Consider the following 22,705-nt stretch of genomic DNA (forward strand, 5'->3'; position numbering starts at 1 on the left):
CATTAAACGGGAGGGGAAAAGTGTAGCTTCTCTGTCCTTCCACTCTACCTCTTAGTCATTGCATTGTCATGCAGCTGCTGTTCAGCAAAATCTAAAGGGAGTAGTCCCCATGGCTTCATTGTCTTTCTGTGGCTGGCAGGATATAACTTTTGAAGTTGGCACAGTTTGATCTCTCACCCAAGCAGAGTCAAATGCCTCTGCCTTGTCGTACACTAAATGGTCTGTTGGTGCCCATCTGGGCATCTCACCCACACATACTTCTAGTGTCACCTCACTACTGAGCAGCATCTCGAAGGGTGCAGACAAGCAGGTGCGTGCTCACAATCACATTCTTGTGTTTATCTAGGCCTTGGGGATTCCAAGGGAAAAGAAGGCCAAGATGGGGAAGATCTTGTAACTTTCCTACCTGCTCTGTTGTCTGCCACTTAGCAACCACATGAGAAGCAGGTGCCAATTGGTCCCTACATTCAGAAACATCTGCAACCTTTCAGGAAGAAGCACCTTCCCTTTGTTGGGAGACTCCATCAGGGAGGGCAGAGGTTAAAGCCCCAGCAAACTCCCTTTCCAACTCTGTTTCATTCATACCACATCTTCTGATGGGAAAGCATAGTAGGGCAAGGTGAGAGTATTTATTTCAACTGAAAGTAAATAAAATATTTTATCTTTTGTCCTTGGCTCTGAGTTTTCTCCACTATAATGCAGCATATCTCACTTAGCCAGCAAGCAGAGAATAAGGAATTCATCAGCAGCCTGTAATAAAAACCGTGACATATATATAGTATTGGAATTTACGAATCATGTCTTTTCCTTTTTATTTACTTATTTATTCTTTTATTTTTTATTTTTTATTTTTTTGAAGCGGAGTCTCGCTCTGTTGCCCAGGCTGGAATGCAGTGGCACGATCTCGGCTCACTGCAAGCTCCACCTCCCGGGTTCATGCCATTCTCCTGCCTCAGCCTCCCGAGCAGCTGGGACTACAGGTGCCCACCGCCATGCCCTTCTAATTTTTTTTTTTTTTTTTGGTATTTTTAGTAGAGACGGGGTTTCACCATGTTAGCCAGGATGGTCTCGATCTCCTGACCTTGTGATCTGCCCGCCTCGGCCTCCCAAAGTGATGGGATTACAGGCGTGAGCCACCACACCCAGCCTACTTATTTATTTTTAAAGACAGCATCACCGTATGTTGCCCAGGCCAGCCTTAAGCTCCTGGGCTACCTCCCCAGTAACTGGGACTACATGCATGTGCCACCATTCCCGGCTTGTCCTTTTCTCTCTCCTACGCTCTAAGAACTTAGAAGCAGAGAACTTAACAATTTAACACTTCAAACTAAGTTTTATGTATCTACTTCCCCTCACTTGTATCTCTCCCTGTATCCTATTGCTAAATTAATGATATAATTATCCACCCAATTCAGAAGGATTACTCAGGGAGCCTTCCTCATTCTTATCAGCTATATTTGACCGATCATTCAATCCTGCAAACTCCACTTCAGCAATATATCTCTGTCATAAACCCCTCTGTGTCTTTCTACTGGCTTAATTCCAGCCTTTATCGCCTTTTGGTTGAACAACTACAATAAATTCCTAATTGGTCTCCTGGTCCATGGAACCTCTCCCTTCCTACACTGCCACAAGAGCATATATTTCCCAATGATATGACCAGATTCCTCCCCTGCTTCAAAATATTTGACCCCTGTGGAAACAACAATACAAGCCCTTTACTTGAGAAAGGAAAATATGAAATCAGACATTTTTCTTCCAATATGGAGAGAATAAGCTTTAATAGGAATCTTGAAGAAAGCTTAAGTCATTGACTTCAAGATCTTTATTCTGGTACTGTGTTGTAAATCCTTTCTCTTTGCTGATAACAGAAGCTCTAGAAAAAAAGACTATCACTGAAGGAGCCAAACAGAAAACCTATTTGCTAGCTAATAAAATTGGGCATAGATCAAAATAAAAATTAAATTGCTCATGCTTGATCTGTTCAGTTTCGTGAGATTTCTCTAGTGTTTTCCTGCCATTTTCAGCATAAAGAGATAAGAATTGTGTTGCTGCCAGACTCTTTTATTATCCACATAGAAGGCAAGTCTTTATATTTGTCAAGGTTTACATGATTAGGAATCATAAATCACAATTAACTACTGCTTAGGAGATAAAGGTTCATGAATTTTGCATGTTGTTAATCACCTTATCACCCTTTCAGGGTTTTAATCTGCTCTTTCTTCATGGCATTAAGTTATCACATTATATTTTTTCTATGTTCTGTCTCTACCAGAAAGTAAAGCCACAGAGCAAGGACTTTATTTTGTTAAAATAGTGGTAGCACGCACGGGTTTAATTTGTTGTTTTTTTGTTTTTGTTTTTTTGGTTTCTTTTTTTTCTGAGACTGTGTCTCCCTCTATCGCCCAGGCTGGAGTGCAGTTGGGGGATCTGGGCTCACTGCAACCTCCGCCTCCTGGGTTCAAGTGATTCTCCTGCCTTAGCTTCCCAAGTAGCTTAGATTACAGGCACCAATCACGCCCAGCAAATTTTTGTATTTTTAGTAGAGACAGGGTTTCACCATGTTGGCCAGGCTGGTCTCGAACTCCTAACCTCAAGTGATCCACCCGCCGCGGCCTCCCAAAGTACTGGGATTACAGGCTTGAGCCACCACGCCCGGCTGATTCATTTGTATATATTTCTAGAACAGAGCTTGGTACAAAGTTGAGCATTCAGTAAATATTTGTTGAAATAGAGGGAGAGTGAAAAAGAAAGTAACTCCCTCGCGTATTCCACAACTAGCTCTTCACCTATCAAATTACGCGCAATGGAAACATCTTAGTCCTCAGAGCAACCCTGGGTGCAAGGCAGAGGCGGCTGTTATCAGGCCTATTACACAGGTTTAGGGTGAAACTTGAAAATGTGGGCGGGAAAGTCACAAAGCAATGAAAAAACCATCTAGAAAAAAATCTTTTCTGGATTTCACCATCTAACCTTTGGCGTGAGACCCCAGAAACCGGATGACTCGGCTCAGAAGCAGACACATTTGGAAAGATATTTATCTTACAATAAATTAAGGGACAAAAAGGCCTTCAAAAAGAAAGGAACGGAATAAACGGAATAATTTTTAACTCTAACATTACTTTCTTTCAATTTTTACATAATTCTTATATCTGCGGCGAGTGAAACGACTAAAACAAAAGCAAAACAGAGCTCCCCTGCCCAAAACAAAGATGGCCGAGACAACTCCCATGCCCACACGCAAAATGGACGCTGACTATGACGTTCCCTGCAACAATCCTCAACTGGCCCCGCCCCACCAATTTGGAACCCCGCCTCCCCCAGTGTGCCCGCTTTTCCGACAGAGGCCTGCCCGTGATTGGCTGCTCGTACTATTTACCTCCTTTCGATGTTGCGTCATGCAGTGCGCCGGAGGAACTGTGCTCTTTGAGACCGACGCTGGGGGCCCAGAAGGGAAACTGCGAGGCGAAGGTGACCGGGGACCGAGGTACTGCTCCGGCTGGCCGGCGGGCGCCCGGGATCCCCGGTGGTCCTGACAGCCGCCCTCACGGGACCGTTGGGTGCGGGGGGAAGGGCTGGAAGCAGCGGTGCTGCTGGCTGCGTCAGGGCCGGCCTGCGCGTTGGGGTTGCAGTCCTGTGGGTGACCTGGTGGAGAGGGCGGCGGCCACAAGGCCCTGGTCAGGCGGGCAAGGGCTCAGTGTAGCTGTGCTTCTGTCCTCGGGCAACAAGGTGCTGAGTCATCCTTGCGGCGAGGCCGTACAGCCGCTGCGCTGGTAGCCGCACCTGGGGCAGGGGCAGAGGTGTTGTGGGTTGACAGGGAAGTTTGCTGCCGGGTTCTCATCTGAATCTAGGCTGGGTGAACTTATCGGGGACCAGGCACCCAAACTCATCAGTGCTCACGGAGGCATAAGCCCTTGGATTAGGGTCGGTAGTATTTTCCCCATTTTATAGCAACGACATCTGAGTCTTAGAGATCCACACTCCTCACAAGGTCACTTCTAACGTGTCAGAAGCGGGATTCCCACTCTGGGCTGTTACGCCACGTGGAAGTCACTCTGAGCTGGACCTCTTCGGCCCCAACCAGTGGACTGAGTACTGAGGAAGATACAGGACAGCCATAGGTTGAGATGATGTAATGGCACGAAAGTTCCAAAAGCGCTGGGTGTTTTCCCAAAGGCCGGGTGCCGAATTTTAAGACCCTTAATAGTTCAGTTGCAGAGCTCGGAGGACGCTCGGGTATCTTAAAGCAATAGTTCTTAGCTTTTGGAGTGTTCGTTAAAACACATATTCTTGGTCTTATTCCTAGAGGTAGAATCATTAGGAGCAAAGAAAGACCCAGGAGCCTACATTTTAAGATGCATCCGGGGCACTTTCAAGCAGGTAGTCTAAGGGTCAACGCTGTAGTCTGAACACGGAATCCTTACGTTACAGATGGGGAAATGGACCCAGAAGGATATCACTTGCCTAGAATTCACTACAAATCATTGGCAGAGATGGGCTGGTAGCCCCAGTTGGTTTACACTCGTCATTTCATTCTGACCTATCGTAGTCACCTCACCTTAGCATTACAGAAACGCTATCTGCTGACTTCTGGTTGACCACCCATCTAGTATAATGTGCCCTGGAGCTAAGATAATCCAGTTTTTAGCATGCTTTTCTTTTGAAGACACCATTGAGGGAGTCTAATGTAAGGGAAACCTGGTTGGTAACTGAGTTTACTTGTTTACTTTGAAAGACTAAATGTCCTTTACGCATTATAGTAGGACATATAGAATAGGTTAACTTAGAATGTTTTTATATCTTAGGTTGAAGGAAAGTAATATTTGGTATGATTAGCTGAAATTCATATAGTTGGCTTCTTTTAATACCTTTTAGCTTTGTAATGCAGTATAACCTTGAAGAGCTATTCATGGCTTCTTTGGATGACACTATTCCTTTGCCTAAAAGTTATGTAGATTCTTTTAAATTTTCCCACTGGATGCTGGTATAAATCTTAAGCCAAAACTACATTTGTAAAAACCATCACAGACTCTGTAATCACGTCCAGTTATTAACAGCCGTTCTGTGTTACACATAATTTTTGCAGTCATCTATTTTGATTGGTCAAACTGGGACTTAAACCTAGTTTGTTCCTCCATCCTCAGCTGTGTTTTCTGGGATGGGTTTCTTGCATTACAGTGGATGGTTGGGCAAAGAATTCATCGCTGAAAATTAAAAAGGTCGCTTTATTTCCTGTTCTACTAAAAAATAGTTCGTTCCTTGACTCTGACTCTCATATGTCCTTCTCTTAATTGGTTAGTAGGTTGTTTTATTTATGTTTTTTTGGTTGGTTTTGCCTTTTTTTAAACTAGCATTTCAGATCTGCTCGGTAGACCTGGTGCACCATCACCATGTTGGCTGCAAGGCTGGTGTGTCTTCGGACACTACCTTCTAGGGTTTTCCATCCAACTTTCACCAAGGCCTCCCCTGTTGTGAAGAATTCCATCACGAAGAATCAATGGCTGTTAACACCTAGCAGGGTAAAGATAATCTGAATGTTTTTGTATTGCTTCTTTTTCCATTTGTGCCCTTTCTTTTTGGCAGAGTATGGCTGCTCTGCCTTTAGTGTGTTATACGTCAGTTAGCCGTGATAATATCCCCAATCAGCTCTTTCTCCCCATTAGTTTGTATCATTCTGGTCCCTCCTTATCCCATATGAAATAGAAAATGAGTTTCTGTAACTCTGTCTTCACTTACAGCTTCTGGAGTTTCTCATTTAGAAAATTTAGAGTACATTGTGAGGGATTAAGAGTTATATAGTGTAACGGAGATCCTGGAGCACATAGTCAGAAGTTTAAGAACCCGAGGATATTACCAGTTGGCCAATAGCTTATTAATAAATTACTAAATATATTATTTTATCTCTTATTTAGAGATTGATAATATCTGTCAGGTTAGAAAGAAACCCATCTTTATAATAGATGTATCTTCTGGCATTCAGATTATAAGGTTTGAAGTGTGAGGTAATGAGGACAATATACAGAAGCTAGGAGACATTTTCTCTTTTAAATTAACTGTTCCACTGTTGAAAAAGAGCCAAAATGGAAGTAGTAGTCTTCCCTCTTCTTGGCTTCATGTTAAGGAAAGATGCTGTTCTTGAGTCCATATCCCAGATGACAAAATATAGCTAATAATGCTTGTAGAATGCATATCTTAAAAATGCTAGTAGATTCTCACCTTGGTATTTGGTTAGGATTTAAAATATAACAATTCTAGGTATGTAAATCTATAGTTTGTGAAAGAAACAATTTTTCTGAAATTGAAACTAAGAATAATATAATGAATTACTAACTTCCAAAGGTGGAGCACAGGTAAGGTCTACATTTATTTATTTATTTTTACATTTAGTTTTTTAAGTTGGCTAATAAATTTCCATAGTGAAGTTAGGTATATAGAAAGTACCAAGTTTCTTTAACTAGAGTTTTCTGGTGTAAAGGGATCTTGCATTTTATTTTATTAACGTTCTATTTTCATGTGGGTGGTACGTGTCTTTGTTTGCATGTGTGTCAGGAATATGCCACCAAGACAAGAATTGGGATCCGGCGTGGGAGAACTGGCCAAGAACTCAAAGAGGCAGCATTGGAACCATCGATGGAAAAAATATTTAAAAGTAGGTGGCTATCTTTAGTTTTTAACCTAGAATCTATGGATATGTTTTAAGAGGTCCATGAACAACTTCCTAAAAATATATGTGTATTTGTGCATTTTCTGGGAAGACCACATTATTATTCTGAGATCTGACGACCCAGAAAAGATTGGTACTTTGCACTGGATTCAGTGGTTATCAATCATATTTCTTCCGGTGGAAATTTTACTTTCCTTTTTTTTAAAGAAAAGGATTATTAATATGCCATGGTCCAAAAGGTATACTCTGTTGAGAAAGTTCATTTTAAGTGTGTAGAATCCTCATTCAAGCATATAATATTTGTGTATGTTTCAGATTAAGAATAAATCGCCAACACATAGATGTTAATAAAAGCCTAGCTGTCCAAGAAGAATCCTTTAACTCACTGCTCACATAGGGCCTCAGGAGGGCAGTACTTTAATATATTGCCAGTTTGGTTCAGTTTGGATATCAACTTTGCAAGTTCAGAAACTAGATTGTTAATCATCCTAAAGCTATTCAAAGAATACCACTGCTCCTTAATAATCTTGCAAAATGTCTTTATAGTGGGAGAGAGCCCTAATCAGTATCCTTCAGGTCATTTCTTTCTGATTTGACCCTAGAGACCAAATCATGCAAATTATATAGTGACAGCCTAGTAATATTCTTAGTAAACGAATTAGACTAAAAGAATAAGATGCCCTTTATGAATACCTCTATTGAGTTAGAGTTGATTAGTTGTCTCTCAGTACCCTAAAACGGGAGCCTCCTCTCACTTGATTCTGCTGCATAAACACTGATTATATTTTCTTTCTCTTTTCTCTTGATTTCCACGTAAAGCATCATTTGTGTTAATACCATGCAGTATGGTATGACTGTTAACATTTCCTTCTCATTTTTTACTTTCCATGAATGTCATGTGAATATACTTCAACCTCTTATTAGTAAAATAATATGTATCACAGAAGTAGCTCCACGTCTACAGGTATACTGCTCCCTCAAATATTGTTGGAGGGAAGTTGAAGATTCACCAAGCCTGATCCTTTCTTTTTTGTACTGATTTTTACACCTTTGTTTCAGGAGTGTTTTTTTCTACTGGTTACCTAACATTGAGGCAATTTCTGTACCCCATATGCACTGATTATGGCTTATATTAAATATGGTACATGATTTGATTCCCTTCATAAATGTTTTAAAGGCTTTGTCCAGACGTGCCAGTACTAACCTGCATTTCCTTCTGTGTTCTGCAGTTGATCAGATGGGAAGATGGTTTGTTGCTGGAGGGGCTGCTGTTGGTCTTGGAGCATTGTGCTACTATGGCTTGGGACTGTCTAATGAGATTGGAGCTATTGAAAAGGCTGTGTAAGTAAATTGTTTTAAGTAAACTGTTCCTAAACAACTCCAGTCTTAAAACAAAAATTCCAATTTTCTTCTCATTCCTATCTTTAGTCACTTTGGAATGTTTTGTGTCTAGTCTTTGTGTATACACACAAATAGAGAATCTCTTTTTGCTTCTTTGACATTTATTTTTTCAAATCTAAATAAAAATCTTTTAGCAAGGTTATATGTGTTTAAGCAAAGAGAAAATATGAAATATGTTTTTTGTTTGTTTGTTTGTTTTTTTGGAGAGAGAGTCTTTATCGCCCAGGCTGGGGTGCAGTGGCGCAATCTTGGCTCACTGCAACCTCCGCCTCCTGGGTTCAGGCAATTCTCCTGCCTCAGGCTCCTGAGTAGGTGGGATTACAGGCACACGCCACCACGCCCGGCTGTTTTTTGTATTTTTAGTAGAGACGGGGTTTCACCATGTTGGCCAGGCTGGTCTCGATCTCCTGACCTCAGGTGATCCACCCACCTCAGCCTCCCAAAGTGCTGGGATTACAGGCATGCGCCACCGCACCCAGCCAAAAATATGTTGTTTTTTATATGTGCTTGTATGTTTTATCTCATTTAGTCCTTACAGTAACTCACAAGTATGCATAATTATCATAATTATTTCCATGATAAATGAAGTGAATAACATTTAAAGTGTAAAATGATTTATCCTGAGGTCGCCCAGCTAGTGTGTGACTCAACCAGAAATCAAATCTGTAATTTCATAAACTAATCATGTCATGTTTCTTACAGAATTTGGCCTCAGTATGTCAAGGATAGAATTCATTCCACCTATATGTACTTAGCAGGGAGTATTGGTTTAACAGCTTTGTCTGCCATAGCAATCAGCAGAACGCCTGTTCTCATGAACTTCATGATGAGAGGCTCTTGGGTGGTAAGTCAGCTGTTTTTGTTTTCCTTTTTCATCTAAAGATCAAAAGATTAGATAAAATACATTGGAGGGAAGGGTTATTAAATGGAAAGAATACTGTATTGAACAAGTTTTTGTTCAATTAATGTATGAATTACAGGTTGAGCATCCCTAATTTAAAATCCAGAAATGCTCCAAAATCCAAAACATTTGTAGTGTCAACATGATGCTCAAAGAAAATTGTAGCATTTCACATGTTGGGTTTTTGAATTAGGGATCCTGAACCCTAACAACAATGAAGTGTAATGATAAATAGTCCAAAATCTGAAGTCTGAAACACTTCTGGTCCCAGACATTTCTGATGAGGGTTACTCAACGGGTATTAGTGCAGCTGAGATAAAAGTAGGAAGTTCATTCTAGGTAGGTCAGCTAAACATGTATTCGAATAATACCAGAGGAGTTAGAAATCAAACTTACAGGGACAACATTCTTGTCTAGCAGCAGATATCAGACAGCCTCTAATTTGTAGCAGTTTACTAAAAAAACAAAGCAAATGCAAAATCATCTTAGAAGTCAGAGGGAAATGCCTATGCAGTTAAGAGCAGAATAGTGCTGCTACTATTATTCCTAAGATTCTTGACCTTATAGAAGATTTTATATTTAATCAGTTTCTCTGGAGCCCTTGTTATTTTGCTAGATAAGAGAATTGGAATATGTGTGCCCTATTCTCCTGCTATTTGGTAGAATAGATGAACTGGAATAAGTGGCACAGATACGCAATAAGAAAGTGCAAAGTCAGTTGAGAGTTTCTGTCTTGGACTGTTAGGCAAGGTCCGTGAAGGAGACATTTATTTCATCAGGGTTGTTGAAGGCTAACATGTCTCATTTATTTTAGAAGTAGACAAGAGGGCCAGGTGCAGTGGCTCACACCTGTAATCTCAGCGTTTTAGGAGGCTGAGGCAGGAAGCTTGCTTGAGCCCAGGAATTTGAGACCAACCTGGGCAACATAGTGAGACACTGTCTGTAATTTTTAAAGAAATAGAAAATTTTAAAAATTAAAAAAAAATTTTTTAAGTAGACAAGGGCGGTCCAATTTTACCAAACAGTTTAAGGGAAGAGGAGGTAGGAAAACCTAATTTCAGAGGTGACTTACAATCCCATTAGAGGGAAATTCAAGTGTTTGAGGTCTGGAGGGTAAAGAAGATGTGGTTAGAAAGGATACAGTTGTCAAGCTGAGGAGAGAACCTAAGCAGTCGGAGGCCATTGGAGATACTGGAACAACAAAAGTGTGATTTATATTTGAGTTTTTAGAACCAATGTGGAAGAGACATGGAGCAGGTGTACCAGCTGTGCCTTTGTAAGATCTGAAATGAGGGATGATAAGAACCTGAACTAGAGCAGAGTGTGATACTGGAGGGGAAGGAGAGTTCATGTAACACTGATTCCCCACATAGGGACAAAAGCCATATTATTTTCACTGTGTTGTACTTTACTAAAGGATAACCATTTACAGTAGCAGCCATTTGGATATTTATATATTCTTAGGATCATGCTTTTCACATAGACATCATGAATCTCCCAGCCCAGAGGTTCACAAAGGCACAGAATGTTTCACTGGGGATGTCAGTTTTAATCAAAAGCAAATAATTTAAAACAATACTTTTGTAATAAACATGACAATATTTACCTAAAATTTTAGGCCCTAAAATGAGGCTTCAAAGAAGTTTTGTGTTTGGGCCATATCCTCAGTCCCTTCTGGGCAAAAGATTACCCTCTTCCACTGTTAGTAATACAGAAAATAGGAAAGCCAAAGACAAGTGCTACAGAGATGAAGATGTAACCTTTTGGATGTGACAGACATATATATACAAACACACACATAGACACACAGATAATGTCAAAGTTTGTCCCAAGTGCTTCTGAGGAGAGGTATCTGATCTTGCTCTTGGGCAGCCAGGGTACCTACTAGAAAAAGCTTTTAAGATGAGGAGACAGTACCAGAGTAAGTTGACCAGATATGGAAGGAGATATTCTTAGGCATGATGGATTGAATTAAGGAGGCCTGAAATTTTGGGGCATGTTGGCAGCCGTGCCAGTTCGGTATGGTTGGAATGCAGAGTTTGGAGTGAGACTGGATCATAGAAGATCTTAAAAAAATTTAATTGCAGTAAATATCCCAAAAGTGCCGTCCACAGAGGATGTGTGAAATAGTTTGTAGTAATTATTTCTCGTTAGAAAATGGTGGAGTGGAGCTCGATATGCTTTTCTTTTCTTTTTAATGTTTTTTAAAAATAGAGACTAGATCTCTATGTTTGCCTAGGCTTGGCTTGAATTCCCAGGCTCAAGTGATCCTTTCACCTCAGCCACCCAGGTAACTGACATTACAGGTCCATACCACTGCACCCAGCTCAGTATGCTTTTTCGTGTTAAGGTTTTCCCATTCTTGGCAAAACCAGCTATTTGGTTTACCTGTACTTTATATTAGAGGTTGAATATTTTGATGTTCATAGGTGAGACAGATAATACAGATGAGTGAGGAGGCCTAGTGTGTCACACAGGACATTGTTGACATCTAGAGGTTACTGACATCTAGAGTAACCTTTTCAACTAAAACCATTCACCATGTTCTTTTTTTTTAAACATAGTTTGCTAAACAAAACATCTGTGGCCTGATTCCAAGGGCTACAAGTTTGCAGTCTCTGATTTAAATTTCTTGGAGATTAGCACCGTCTTATTTCCATTACATGTTAATACATTCTTCTTGTCATACACAAGCAATATTTAATTATAACACTGGAAATCTAAGATAGGCAAAGAAAAGGAATGAGGACCAAATTAGCCATAAAACTGGAAGGGTGGAAGTGTAGAATCTTATTTCTCATTTTTCTTTTCCATGTGCTCTGATAATCTACTTTCTATTTTTCAAGTCTTCATTTAGCAAATGTGGAGTTCAAAGTGATGTGCTACATATATTTTTTTTTAAATTACTAATTTGTAAGCATCACTGATTTTAAAGAAAATGCTATTTGTGCTATACAAAAATACATTTTTTAATTAAGAGTTAATTATCTTGGGATCCCTAAAGGGTTTTTGTTTCACCTCTGTCCAACAAGAGTAAAATTGTTAAAAGATGTGTTGCCAGTTCAAGGTTAAGACATGCATTTGAAGCTGTCTGCAAAACCTCATATATGGCAGTAGGGGGCACTCGTGCTAACTTAGCCAAAACTCTGAAATAAACCCAGAGCTTTTAATGTACCAGAAAAATTAAAGCTTTGATTTTTTTTTTATTTTTTATTTTTTATTTTTTTATTTTGAGATGGAGTCTCGCTCTGTCGCCCACGCTAGAGTGCAGTGGCACGATCTTGCCTCATTGCAACCTCCACCTCCCGGGTTCAAGTGATTTTCCCACCTCACTCAGCCTCCCAAGTAGCTGGGACTACAGGTGCGCACCACTGCACCTGGCTAATTTTTGTATTTGTAGTAGAGACAGGGTTTCACCAGTTAGCCAGGCTGGTCTCAAACTTCTGACCTCAGGTGATCCACCCGCCCCAGCCTCCCAAAGTGCTGGGATTGCAGGCGTGAGCCACCACGCCTGGCCTTAAGCTTTGATTTATTATCTTTAATATTTTTACAACTAGTTTATTAGAAGTAACTAATTGTACTTCAAACCTGTGAGTTTCTGCTTTGTTTTCATATAAAGATCAGTTTTTCTTAATAGTACTTGTCTTTCAGACAATTGGTGTGACCTTTGCAGCCATGGTTGGAGCTGGAATGCTGGTACGATCAATACCGTATGACCAGAGCCCAGGCCCAAAGCATCTTGCTTGGTTGCTACATTCTGGTATGTTCTGTTTTAAGTTGTTATGAGACAACCTTGACTACCACCTTTTTTGGGTGGCTCTTCACAGTTGTAAATGACCTACATGGAATTTAAACCTCATGTTTAGAAAACACCATTTTCTTCAGTCATTACTGGCTGCATTATTGCCAGACCTTTGCTTTGAAAAGTTGATTTTGCTAAGACCATGGACATCTTCAATACGAAACTTGTATCTTCTGACAGTCTAGTATATGCAGAGATTTACTTTTGTGTATTTTGTTCAATACCAGGAGGGTTTTATATCTAGTACGCATCATTTGAGAGTTGTTTTTGTCTGGTATGTTTAGAAAAATTAAAAAACTGAGGATAGAGAAAGTTGTGCTAAAAATGTTGCTGCGAAATAAAAAACTGAGAGGACTCCTAATAGAAGTGTTCTGTGTAGAAATTTCACCCACTGTTTTGCCTAGAGCAAAAAGTATTTTTAAATTATTCATCATCATGAGATAGTATACCTTATTAACCATATAACTTGATCTAGAAATGTTACTCTTTAAGCTAGTATTGAAAATTCAGTATAAAGATAGCTCTGTGCCTAGTCTATGAGGTAAACAACATTTAAGAAAAAGGTAACTTTTTCTGCTTAGCACTGAAATAATGCATTATCTAAGATTTTTTTTCAATTAAGGAGTTCCATTTACCTTTGTTGAATTACTGGTAAATTTTTTACTGTAATTTTTATGAAATTGTTTATAAATATCTGACAACTAAAATTATTTATAAGCTGTTAGCAGTCCTTATTACATAAAGAAACAGCAGTGTCTGTCTTAGAAGTTCCCACATTTTAAGTTTATCATATGCTTTCCCTTTTGACAGCAGTAGGTTTGACCTTGAGTTATTTGTTTTAAGCTTGTTTATCTCAATTATTATATGAATGTTGTAGAAACTAGTGGTAAGCTCAGATTCAAATAGCTACATGGAATTTGATGGTTACTAAATAAGTAGATTAGTGTTTGCTTGCGAGTGTGATTGATTAGGAATAGCGTTAATGTTGTGATATAGAATTTGAGTAGTCACCAGTTTGGGTTGTAGAATTTGGTGGGGGTAGTATTACTAAAGGCAGAACTTTTTGAATCATAGTGCTTAAACAGTAAGGTATAATATAAAGTGGCATGTTAGAAGTGATATTCTCCTTTTGCTTGTTATTTAGTAAATACTTAATGAGCACTTGCTCTTTCTCCAGGTGTGATGGGTGCAGTGGTGGCTCCTCTGACAATATTAGGGGGTCCTCTTCTCATCAGAGCTGCATGGTACACAGCTGGCATTGTGGGAGGCCTCTCCACTGTGGCCATGTGTGCGCCCAGTGAAAAGTTTCTGAACATGGGTGCACCCCTGGGAGTGGGCCTGGGTCTCGTCTTTGTGTCCTCACTGGGTAAGCTGCTGTGTTTTAACACTTAATTCTTGGTGCATAGTTTCCTGTAACCTGAAATACTCCAATATCCTAATTGTTTGAGTCATTTATTTTAAAAGTGTTTTTAAAGATTTATGCTAATTTGACTGGATTTTACTACCTGACATCATATAAAAATCATGGCAACATGGTCAACCATTATTACTGGCTTTACCAAACACATCTAAAATGGGAAAGTTGGTCTGGAGAACATGAATATTGCTCTGATGCAAGAACCTTCCTGTGAAATGGGCAAGTGGCTCATTGGAGGAAGGAGTATCATGGATTTTGAACTAATGTAAATAAGATTAGACAGTACGTGTACCCAGATGTCGTCTTACCTACACAGTGTACCAAGGAGATTTTTTTTAAGTAATATAAATCATAAACTCAGTTATCGGAAATCCTTTTTTAAAAAAAATCTTAATTGTTTTCGCATTTTGATTTCAGGATCTATGTTTCTTCCACCTACCACTGTGGCTGGTGCCACTCTTTACTCAGTGGCAGTGTACGGTGGATTAGTTCTTTTCAGCATGTTCCTTCTGTATGATACCCAGAAAGTAATCAAGCGTGCAGAAGTATCACCAATGTATGGAGTTCAAAAATATGATCCCATTAACTCGTAAGTAATGCTTTTTACTTAACACTGTTAGTCTGTCACGTAAGGATGCTTGTGTGTATTTGACCTGTTTTGGTTTATGGCTGTATTAGTTTTCTAGGGATACTGTTAACAAAGTATCGCAAACTGGGTGGCTTAAAACAAAACTTGATTCTCTTGTAGTTCTGGAGGCCAGAAATCTAAAATCAAGGTGTTAGCAGAGTTGTACTTCTGAGGGCCCTGAGGGAAAATCTGTTCCCTGCCTCTGAGCTTCTTGTTACTGCTGGCAGTCCTTGACATTCCTTGGCTTGTAGATGGATCATTCCAGTCTCTGTCTCCATCTTCATATGGTGCTCTTCCTGTGTACCAGGGATTAGGATTTCATCATATTTTGTTGGAGGGCGGAGGAGGGTCACAGCTTAAACCACACCAATGGCTTTGTCAGATTTCCTGTTTTACTTCTGTTGCAGTTTAGTCTGTTCTCTCTTTAGTAAACTATCCAAAAAAACCTCTTGATTTTATTGCAACTTAGTGTAATACTTAGGTATTCATTCCATTATCAGAATATTTTGTCTATTTTTATGAGCCAGTGTCAGGGTGCAATAAATAATGTGCTCTTACTGGTCAGTTAATTTTTTTGGTAGTGTATTTTGCAGACTTTAAAACTGAAGAAATGTATTAATCAAGTATTATTTATTGGAAAATGTATATAATTGACATGGAATTTTGAATAGAAAAGCCTATTTTATACTTCTAGAAATTAGAAACTCTTCAGTATAAAGATTCTAGTTTCAGAGATACGCAACTTTAGTTGGTATTAAGTGTTATTATGTTTTTCTCTTTTTTCTTGGAGTCGACCAAAGTGGGTTATTTTATTTAAACAATTTTCTTGAGTTTGATTGTGTCTGTCACATTTTTTTAAAGTAATTTGATTTTATCTAAAAATAAAACTTAATGTAATGGTTTAGAGGGAAGAAAAAGTTGCTGTACTGTAAAGCTTACAGATTGGTAGAAGTTTTCTTTAGAGGGGTGAAGTGGTCTTTTATATTAAAAAATGCTAGACTTGCGTCTAACAGGTTTTAATAAAGGTGTTTCTTTGGTCGTGTTTTGATTATTTCATTGTCTGCCACCTAGTTTTCTTTGCAAGTTGATATATGCAGAGTGTCAGAGAATAAAATAATGATTTTTTTAAACTGCTCTGTAACATTTAAAAGATGAGTCTGCCAAAAGGAAGACCTTAACTATTTTCTAGTCTAGGACTTCATTAGTTGGCAGTTAAACATCTTATTTTTAATTTCCATTTTATATCACTAAGACAAATAGTATTTTTCTTCTTTTCTATATTAAGAATTCAACATCGCTATTAGAATTGCATCATATATAATGAGCATAATTTTCTTTTCTAGGATGCTGAGTATCTACATGGATACATTAAATATATTTATACGAGTTGCAACTATGCTGGCAACTGGAGGCAACAGAAAGAAATGAAGTGACTCAGCTTCTGGCTTCTCTGCTACATCAAACATCTTACTTGTTTAATGGGGCAGATATGCATTAAATAGTTTGTACAAGCAGCTTTCATTGAAGTTTAGAAGATAAGAAACATGTCATCATGTTTAAATGTTCCGGTAACGTGATGCCTCAGGTCTGCCTTTTTTTCTGAAGAATAAATGCAGTAATCCTCTCCCAAATAAGCACACACATTTTCAATTCTCATGTTTGAGTGATTTTAAAATGTTTTGGTGAATGTGAAAACTAAACTTTGTGTCATGAGAATGTAAGTGTTTTTTCTACTTTAAAATTTAGTAGGTTCACTGAGTAAGTAAAATTTAGCAGACCTGTGTTTGCATATTTTTTTGGAGTGCAGAATATTGTAATTAATGACATAAGTGATTTGGAGCTTTGGTAAAGGGACCAGAGAGAAGGAGTCACCTGCAGTCTTTTGTTTTTTTAAATACTTAGAACTTAGCACTTGTGTTACTGATTAGTGAGGAGCCAGTAAGAAACATCTGGGTATTTGGAAACAAGTGGTCATTGTTAAATTCATCTGCTGAACTTAACAAAACTGTTCATCCTGAAACAGGCACAGGTGATGCATTCTCCTGCTGTTGCTTCTCAGTGCTCTCTTTCCAATATAGATGTGGTCATGTTTGACTTGTACAGCATGTTAATCATAAAGAGAATCCTTGATGGAATTATATATGTGTGTTTTACTTTTGAATGTTACAAAAGGAAATAACTTTAAAACTATTCTCAAGAGAAAATATTCAAAGCATGAAATATGTTGCTTTTTCCAGAATACAAACAGTATACTCATGATTGCTAAGTGTTTTTTTATTTTTGCATATTTATTGAACTGTCTAATTGAATACAGTTTGCTCTTGTCACCTCTTCAAGCTTTCAGGCCTTTGTAGAAAAGCTTCTTTGTGGCTTACACTGGAAATTATGAAAGCACTTCTAAGATTTTTGGTTTCTCGCATTGCCTCTCAGACTAAGCACTAAAAAGCAAAGCAAAACAGAACTAGTTCTGTCTTAATGAAATATATCAACCCAAAAGTGTAATGAGGAAAATGCTTCATTAGTTTCCCCTAGCAGACTTTTACTTCTCTTACACTGCTACACCATTACTTTCTTGAGACATTTCTAAGTTTTTTGATACAGAAGAGTTATTTTTAGAAGTCTTTAATGAAGGGAAAGAAGTCTGTATGATGACTGAGGTGATTGCTCTTTTTGACAAATGTTTATTACAGTAATCCAGAAATACTATTAATCATCTCAAAGTACATAGGAGGCTTATTTCTGAAACAAAGGTTTCAGCCAGATGTTGATTGGTCTAATTTTTCCAGGTGAATCATATGCATGCCATTTGAATAGGGATTTCTTCAAGAAAGTAACTTAGTTTCTTGCCAGTATAGTATAGTGCAGTGTGATAAGTACATGATACTTGTAGCTAGACTACCTCTATTTGAATCTCAACTCTTATTTCTTATGTGACCTTGGGCAAATTACTTAACCTCTGTGTGCCCAGTTTCCTCTCCTGTAAAATGAGTATATTGGAACCTGTCTTATAGGTTTATGGTTAAATGTGCAGGCACTTAGTAAGCATTACATAAGTCTTAGCTATTGATGCTTTTTTTTATTAGTAAAAATGTAAATGCCAATTTTCTATTTTTCTTCTCCCCATCCTGATACCCGTATCAGTGTGATCTTAAAGTGCCTGTTTTCCTTAGTCACCTTTTAGAACCCAAAGTTTATGTCTTTTTTAAATTAATATCACACACAAAATGATATCATTTCAGTGATGGTATCAGGCAGTTTATCTAGAAAACCAAGGATTTTTTACTGTTTTACTTTTTTTTTAAATAGAGGGGTTCAGTTTGGTCTTAAATTGGGCTCAAACAATCCACTCACCTTGGCCTTCCTAAGTGTCGGCATTACTAGCTTGAGCCACTGCCCCCATCCTGGGTTGTTTTGTTGTTGTTGTTGTTGTTGTTGTCGTTGTTTTTGTTAATTTAATGACGTTATGTTATTGGACTTCTTCTGACTTTGCTAAGACAATGAAGGCTATGTAAAATAATATATAAAAGGTGGCCAGGTGCGGTGGCTCTCGCCTGTAATCCCAGCACTTTGGGAGGCCGAGGCAGGCAGATCATGAGGTCAAGAGATGGAGACCATCCTGGCCAACATGGTGAAACCCTGTCTCTACTAAAAATACAAAAATTAGCTGGGCATGGTGGTGTGCACCTGTAGTCCCAGGTACTTGAGAGGCTGAGGCGGGAGAATCGCTTGAGCCAAGGAGGTGGAGGTTGCTGTGAGCCGAGATCGCGCCACTGCACTCCAGCCTGGCAACAGAGCAAGACTCCGTCTCAAAAAGATAAATAAATAAATAACATATAAAAGGTAAGCTGATATATAAAATGTGATCATTTGTAAAATATACCAGTTGTAAATGGTAATAGAAAAAAATCACTAGTTTCTTGGCTCTTGTTAACATACCACAGAGTTTTTTTTTTTTTCCTCATTCACAGTGAAGAGTAATGACCTGCAAAGTGATAGGCTTTAGGTAAAAAAGTAAATGTCCATTTTTCATTTTCTGACATCGTCTGAAATACTAAAGGATAAATGAAACGTGTTTTAAAATAATCCCGAGAAAAAAGGCCCTTTGAGTTGTTGCTTAAAATGGTGTCTACTGAACAGTCAGAAAACATGAATTTTTTATGTAACAGGTGCCATGCTAGCTGGGCCCAGGGGAGACAATGATGAATAAAAGTAATTGCCTTCTAAAGCATATCAAATCCGTGTGAACACGGCCATAGGCCATTGGATGAGTGTCACAGAAAGGTAAGCAAAATGGAAATGCAGACTGAATAATAAGTTTCTAAGATGGCCCAGGAGGAAATTTTCAAGAGTAAGCATAGTAGGTAAAGCACACAGAAAAAGGTAGTATGGGCATTTCATACAATGGATGCTTGATGGGGGAGGGTTGCAGGGAGAGACGGACAAAGTGGAAAAAGATGGTAAGAAATGGAAATTCTCTTGAAGCTGGATTTCCCACTTGCTGCGGGTGTGTGCTTTGCTTAACATGTTAAAACCTCCAGGCGTGGTGGCTCATGCCTGTAATTCCAACACTTCGGGAGGCTGAGGCAGGAGGATTGCTTGAGCCCAGGAGTTCAAGACCACTCTGCACAACAAAAAAACCCATCTCTACCAAAAATTTAAAAATCAGCAGGGTGCAGTGGCGCATGCCTGTAGTCCCAGCTACTCAGGAGGATTGCTTAAGTCTAGCATTTCGAAGCTGCGATTGTGCCACTGCACTCCTGCTGGGCAAAAAAAAAAAAAAAAAAAAAAAAAAAAAACTAGGAAGACAGGCAGGAATGTTTACCTTGAAATTGTATCTGGGTAACGTGTCCAGGTTAAAGGTACTAAAACTGAGTGATACCCAAGACGTAAAATTCCAGTGGGGTAGGGTGGCCCAGCTACACTAGTAATAGCTGATGTTTGAATTGAACTCTTTGCCCAAAGTTTGATCTTTGCACAAGGTCATATGGCTGGGAAGAATAATGAGACAAACTCCCTAACCAATTATGCCAGGAGGATAGATGATAGATCTAAAATCGTGTTTGACACAGCCATATAAAAGAAAGCAAGCTTGTCCTTATAGAGTTAGCTGGAGGCCATCATCCTGTTACAAACAACAAATTAACCCAGGAACAAAAAAACAAATGCCCCATGTTCTCACAAATGGGAGCTAAACATTAGCTACTCATGGACATAAAGATGGTAATAATAGATAACTGGGATTCCTAGAGGAAGGAGTGAGGCAAGGGTTGAAAAACTATTGGACACTATGCTCGGTATCTGGGTGATGGGATCATTGGTACTCCAAACCTCAGCATCACGCAATATACACAGGTAACAACCTGCACATGTATTCCATGAATCCAAAGTAAAAGTTGAAGAAGTAGAATTTTGCTTGAGAATCACAAAAGCACTATACAAATTAAATAGGTTGAGATTCTATTAAAGTATAAGTCACTTTTAAAATCTTGGGAATCAGTATTCTGAGTAAATTAAAGGAAATAGAACAGGAGCATTTTAGTTTTTTGTGAAAAAAAATTGACCTCAGTGAAGGATACTGGAAATCATCATGCCTTCCTCACATCTATTTCTTACGGTACAAAATAGTCCTTTTTTGTATTGCCCAGTTCACTCCGAGCTACAAATCAAACCATTTTTTAAGGTCAATTTAATCAATAAGATGAAATCCTAAATGCATTCCATTTTTAACTAGCACAAAATGGAAATGATTTTTCAGGAATAGATTAGAAACCTATGACCTTGAGGACTTTCCACCTTTAAAGTAAGATTCTTTTGTGAAGCAATTCAGGAAGATGGACGGTGAACATTCAATTCATTAACATCTGAGAACCATGAAGAGAGTATTTTTTGCCACAAGCAAAAATGAACCTAAATAAAAGACTGGTGGGGGGGGAGAATCATAAGGACCATTGTGGCCCGCATCTCATGGGCTGCTGCGCAGTTAGCATGAGGGGAGGCCTTGCACAAGCTCTTCCCCTCAGCCTCAGCATCCTGTTCTGCCTCATTTGTGGCTTGTGTCAGACTGGGTCACCCAGCGCAGTGTCACTCTTCTTCCTCAGGGGACTTCTCTCAACCTTCCACCTTCCACAGAGAGCTTGATGGATGGTGAGGTTGTTGCAACCTCACTGGATACAGATAGTAGAAGTGCGAGGATCCCCGTGGCTACACTCAAGAGATAATGTGTTCTGGCAGGACTGAATGGACGTTTTTCCTCACAACCGTATACGCAAGTTTAGTAGTTTTTAAACATTCAATTTATGCTTTCCACTGGGCAATTTGTAAAGGCAGCATGATGACCCACAGGTACGGTGTCAGTGGGCCATCATTCCTCCAAGTTAACCCTCCATATGCCTGACATGGATTTTCTCACCTGTGTCCCCAGAGTGTTTTTACACAGTCAACAGAGAAAACAGGTCCATGGCCATCTCATTGGAGGAATGTTACAGGTTTATTTTATTTGCTTAGTAGTTGAATTATCTCATTTCTAAGATACAACTTTTTTTTGCATTTCATTTCTGAAGTGCATATTCTATTTCAGGATTTTTTTTTTTTTTTTCAAAACTAGCATGTCTTAAAGTCAGTGGCATTTTAAAATGGAAAAAAATTTGCCGGTGGTTTTCTTTTTCCCATGATTTTCTACTACTTCACTGTCCTGTAAGAACATATATCTAAAGCATTGTCTTTTGATAAATGACCTCAGTAACTAATTATTACTTATTTATAATTCAGAGGGGATCTTCTGAAGTACAAACAAGCTCACCCCACCCAGTTATGTACTTTTTTGAAGATTTCTTTTTCTTTTTTCTTTTTTTTTTTTTTTTTTTTTGCTTAAACAACAAAAATTTATTTTTTTACAGTTCTGGAGGCTAGAAATCCAAGTCCAAGGTTCCAGCATGTTCTGTTTTTGGTGAAGGATCACTTTTATTTTTCTGAGACCGAAGTGCTGGGATTACAGGCGTGAGCCACCACACTCAGTCAAGGATCACTTTCTAGCTTGTAGATGGCAACCTTCTTGCTGTGTCCTCACATGATGGGGTTGGGGGAGGAAGAGAGAAGGCCCAGTTATGTACTTTTAAGTATGCAGGCTGAACGGACTGAGGTCACAGTCCGTGACCTCAGTCAGAATGACTGTGAGTCACAGAATGACTCCCAAACAGGAATATAAATGGAAGTTAAGAGAGGGCACGTTACTGGTTTGGTATCATCTGTTAGTAGAGTTAGGGATTTAATAGGTTCATTCCATTTGGTACACCTTGAGGGAATGAACTGTTAGCACCAGCTGTGGGGAAACAAAAGGATGAATGGCTGGAAACCCATCGTTCTAGAAGACAGCATCCAATGAGCAGTGGGAGTGGGTAGTTGCTAGGAGGATCTAATTCTAGTGAGAGAAGGCAGTGCTGGAGGCAGAAGCCTTTACTGTGGGTGGGGAATGTTAATCATTAGAAGCCACTGTTTTAAGAGATTAAATCAACATTTATTAGACACTAAAGTAGTACGAGAGTAGTTAAATGATAAGAAATAGCAACACACACTTCAGTGATTCAAGGTAATTATAAAATCATTATCCAGAAATTACAAGAGGTTTATTCAGACTAATTGCCACAGGAGTTCAGAGGACGGAAGCAAATAGGAGTGCATATAGGGACATTTGAGTCCAAACGCGCCAGCCCAGAAGGGTTGGTACTTTGTGGAAAGGGGAATGTCTGGCCTGGCTCGCATGTGTAGCATCATGGGGAGTTCCTGATCTCCTTTGCAGAGAACCCAACCTTCTCTGCCTGCAAGACCCCGACAAAAATGTGGGTATTCTTGAAAAGCTATAAAATGTCCTTCAGGACTCTGCTGTGTGACAATCA

At 39.1% G+C, this 22,705-nt stretch overlaps 1 protein-coding gene across 1 annotated transcript; it reads left to right on the plus strand.

Annotated features, from left to right (window-relative positions):
* Positions 1-3,300: 3,300 nt before the first annotated feature.
* Positions 3,301-17,072, plus strand: GHITM (growth hormone inducible transmembrane protein). Its single transcript, XM_004049693.4, has 9 exons — positions 3,301-3,487; positions 5,352-5,519; positions 6,550-6,649; positions 7,894-8,005; positions 8,768-8,909; positions 12,618-12,726; positions 13,946-14,134; positions 14,603-14,774; positions 16,157-17,072. Exons 2-9 carry the CDS (start codon positions 5,391-5,393, stop codon positions 16,239-16,241), a joined length of 1,038 nt encoding a protein of 345 aa, XP_004049741.1. The 5' UTR covers positions 3,301-3,487; positions 5,352-5,390; the 3' UTR covers positions 16,242-17,072.
* The last annotated feature ends 5,633 nt before the right edge of the window (positions 17,073-22,705 follow it).

The sequence above is a fragment of the Gorilla gorilla genome, chromosome 8, assembly GCF_029281585.2.
Source record: "Gorilla gorilla gorilla isolate KB3781 chromosome 8, NHGRI_mGorGor1-v2.1_pri, whole genome shotgun sequence".
Taxonomy (NCBI): domain Eukaryota; kingdom Metazoa; phylum Chordata; class Mammalia; order Primates; family Hominidae; genus Gorilla; species Gorilla gorilla.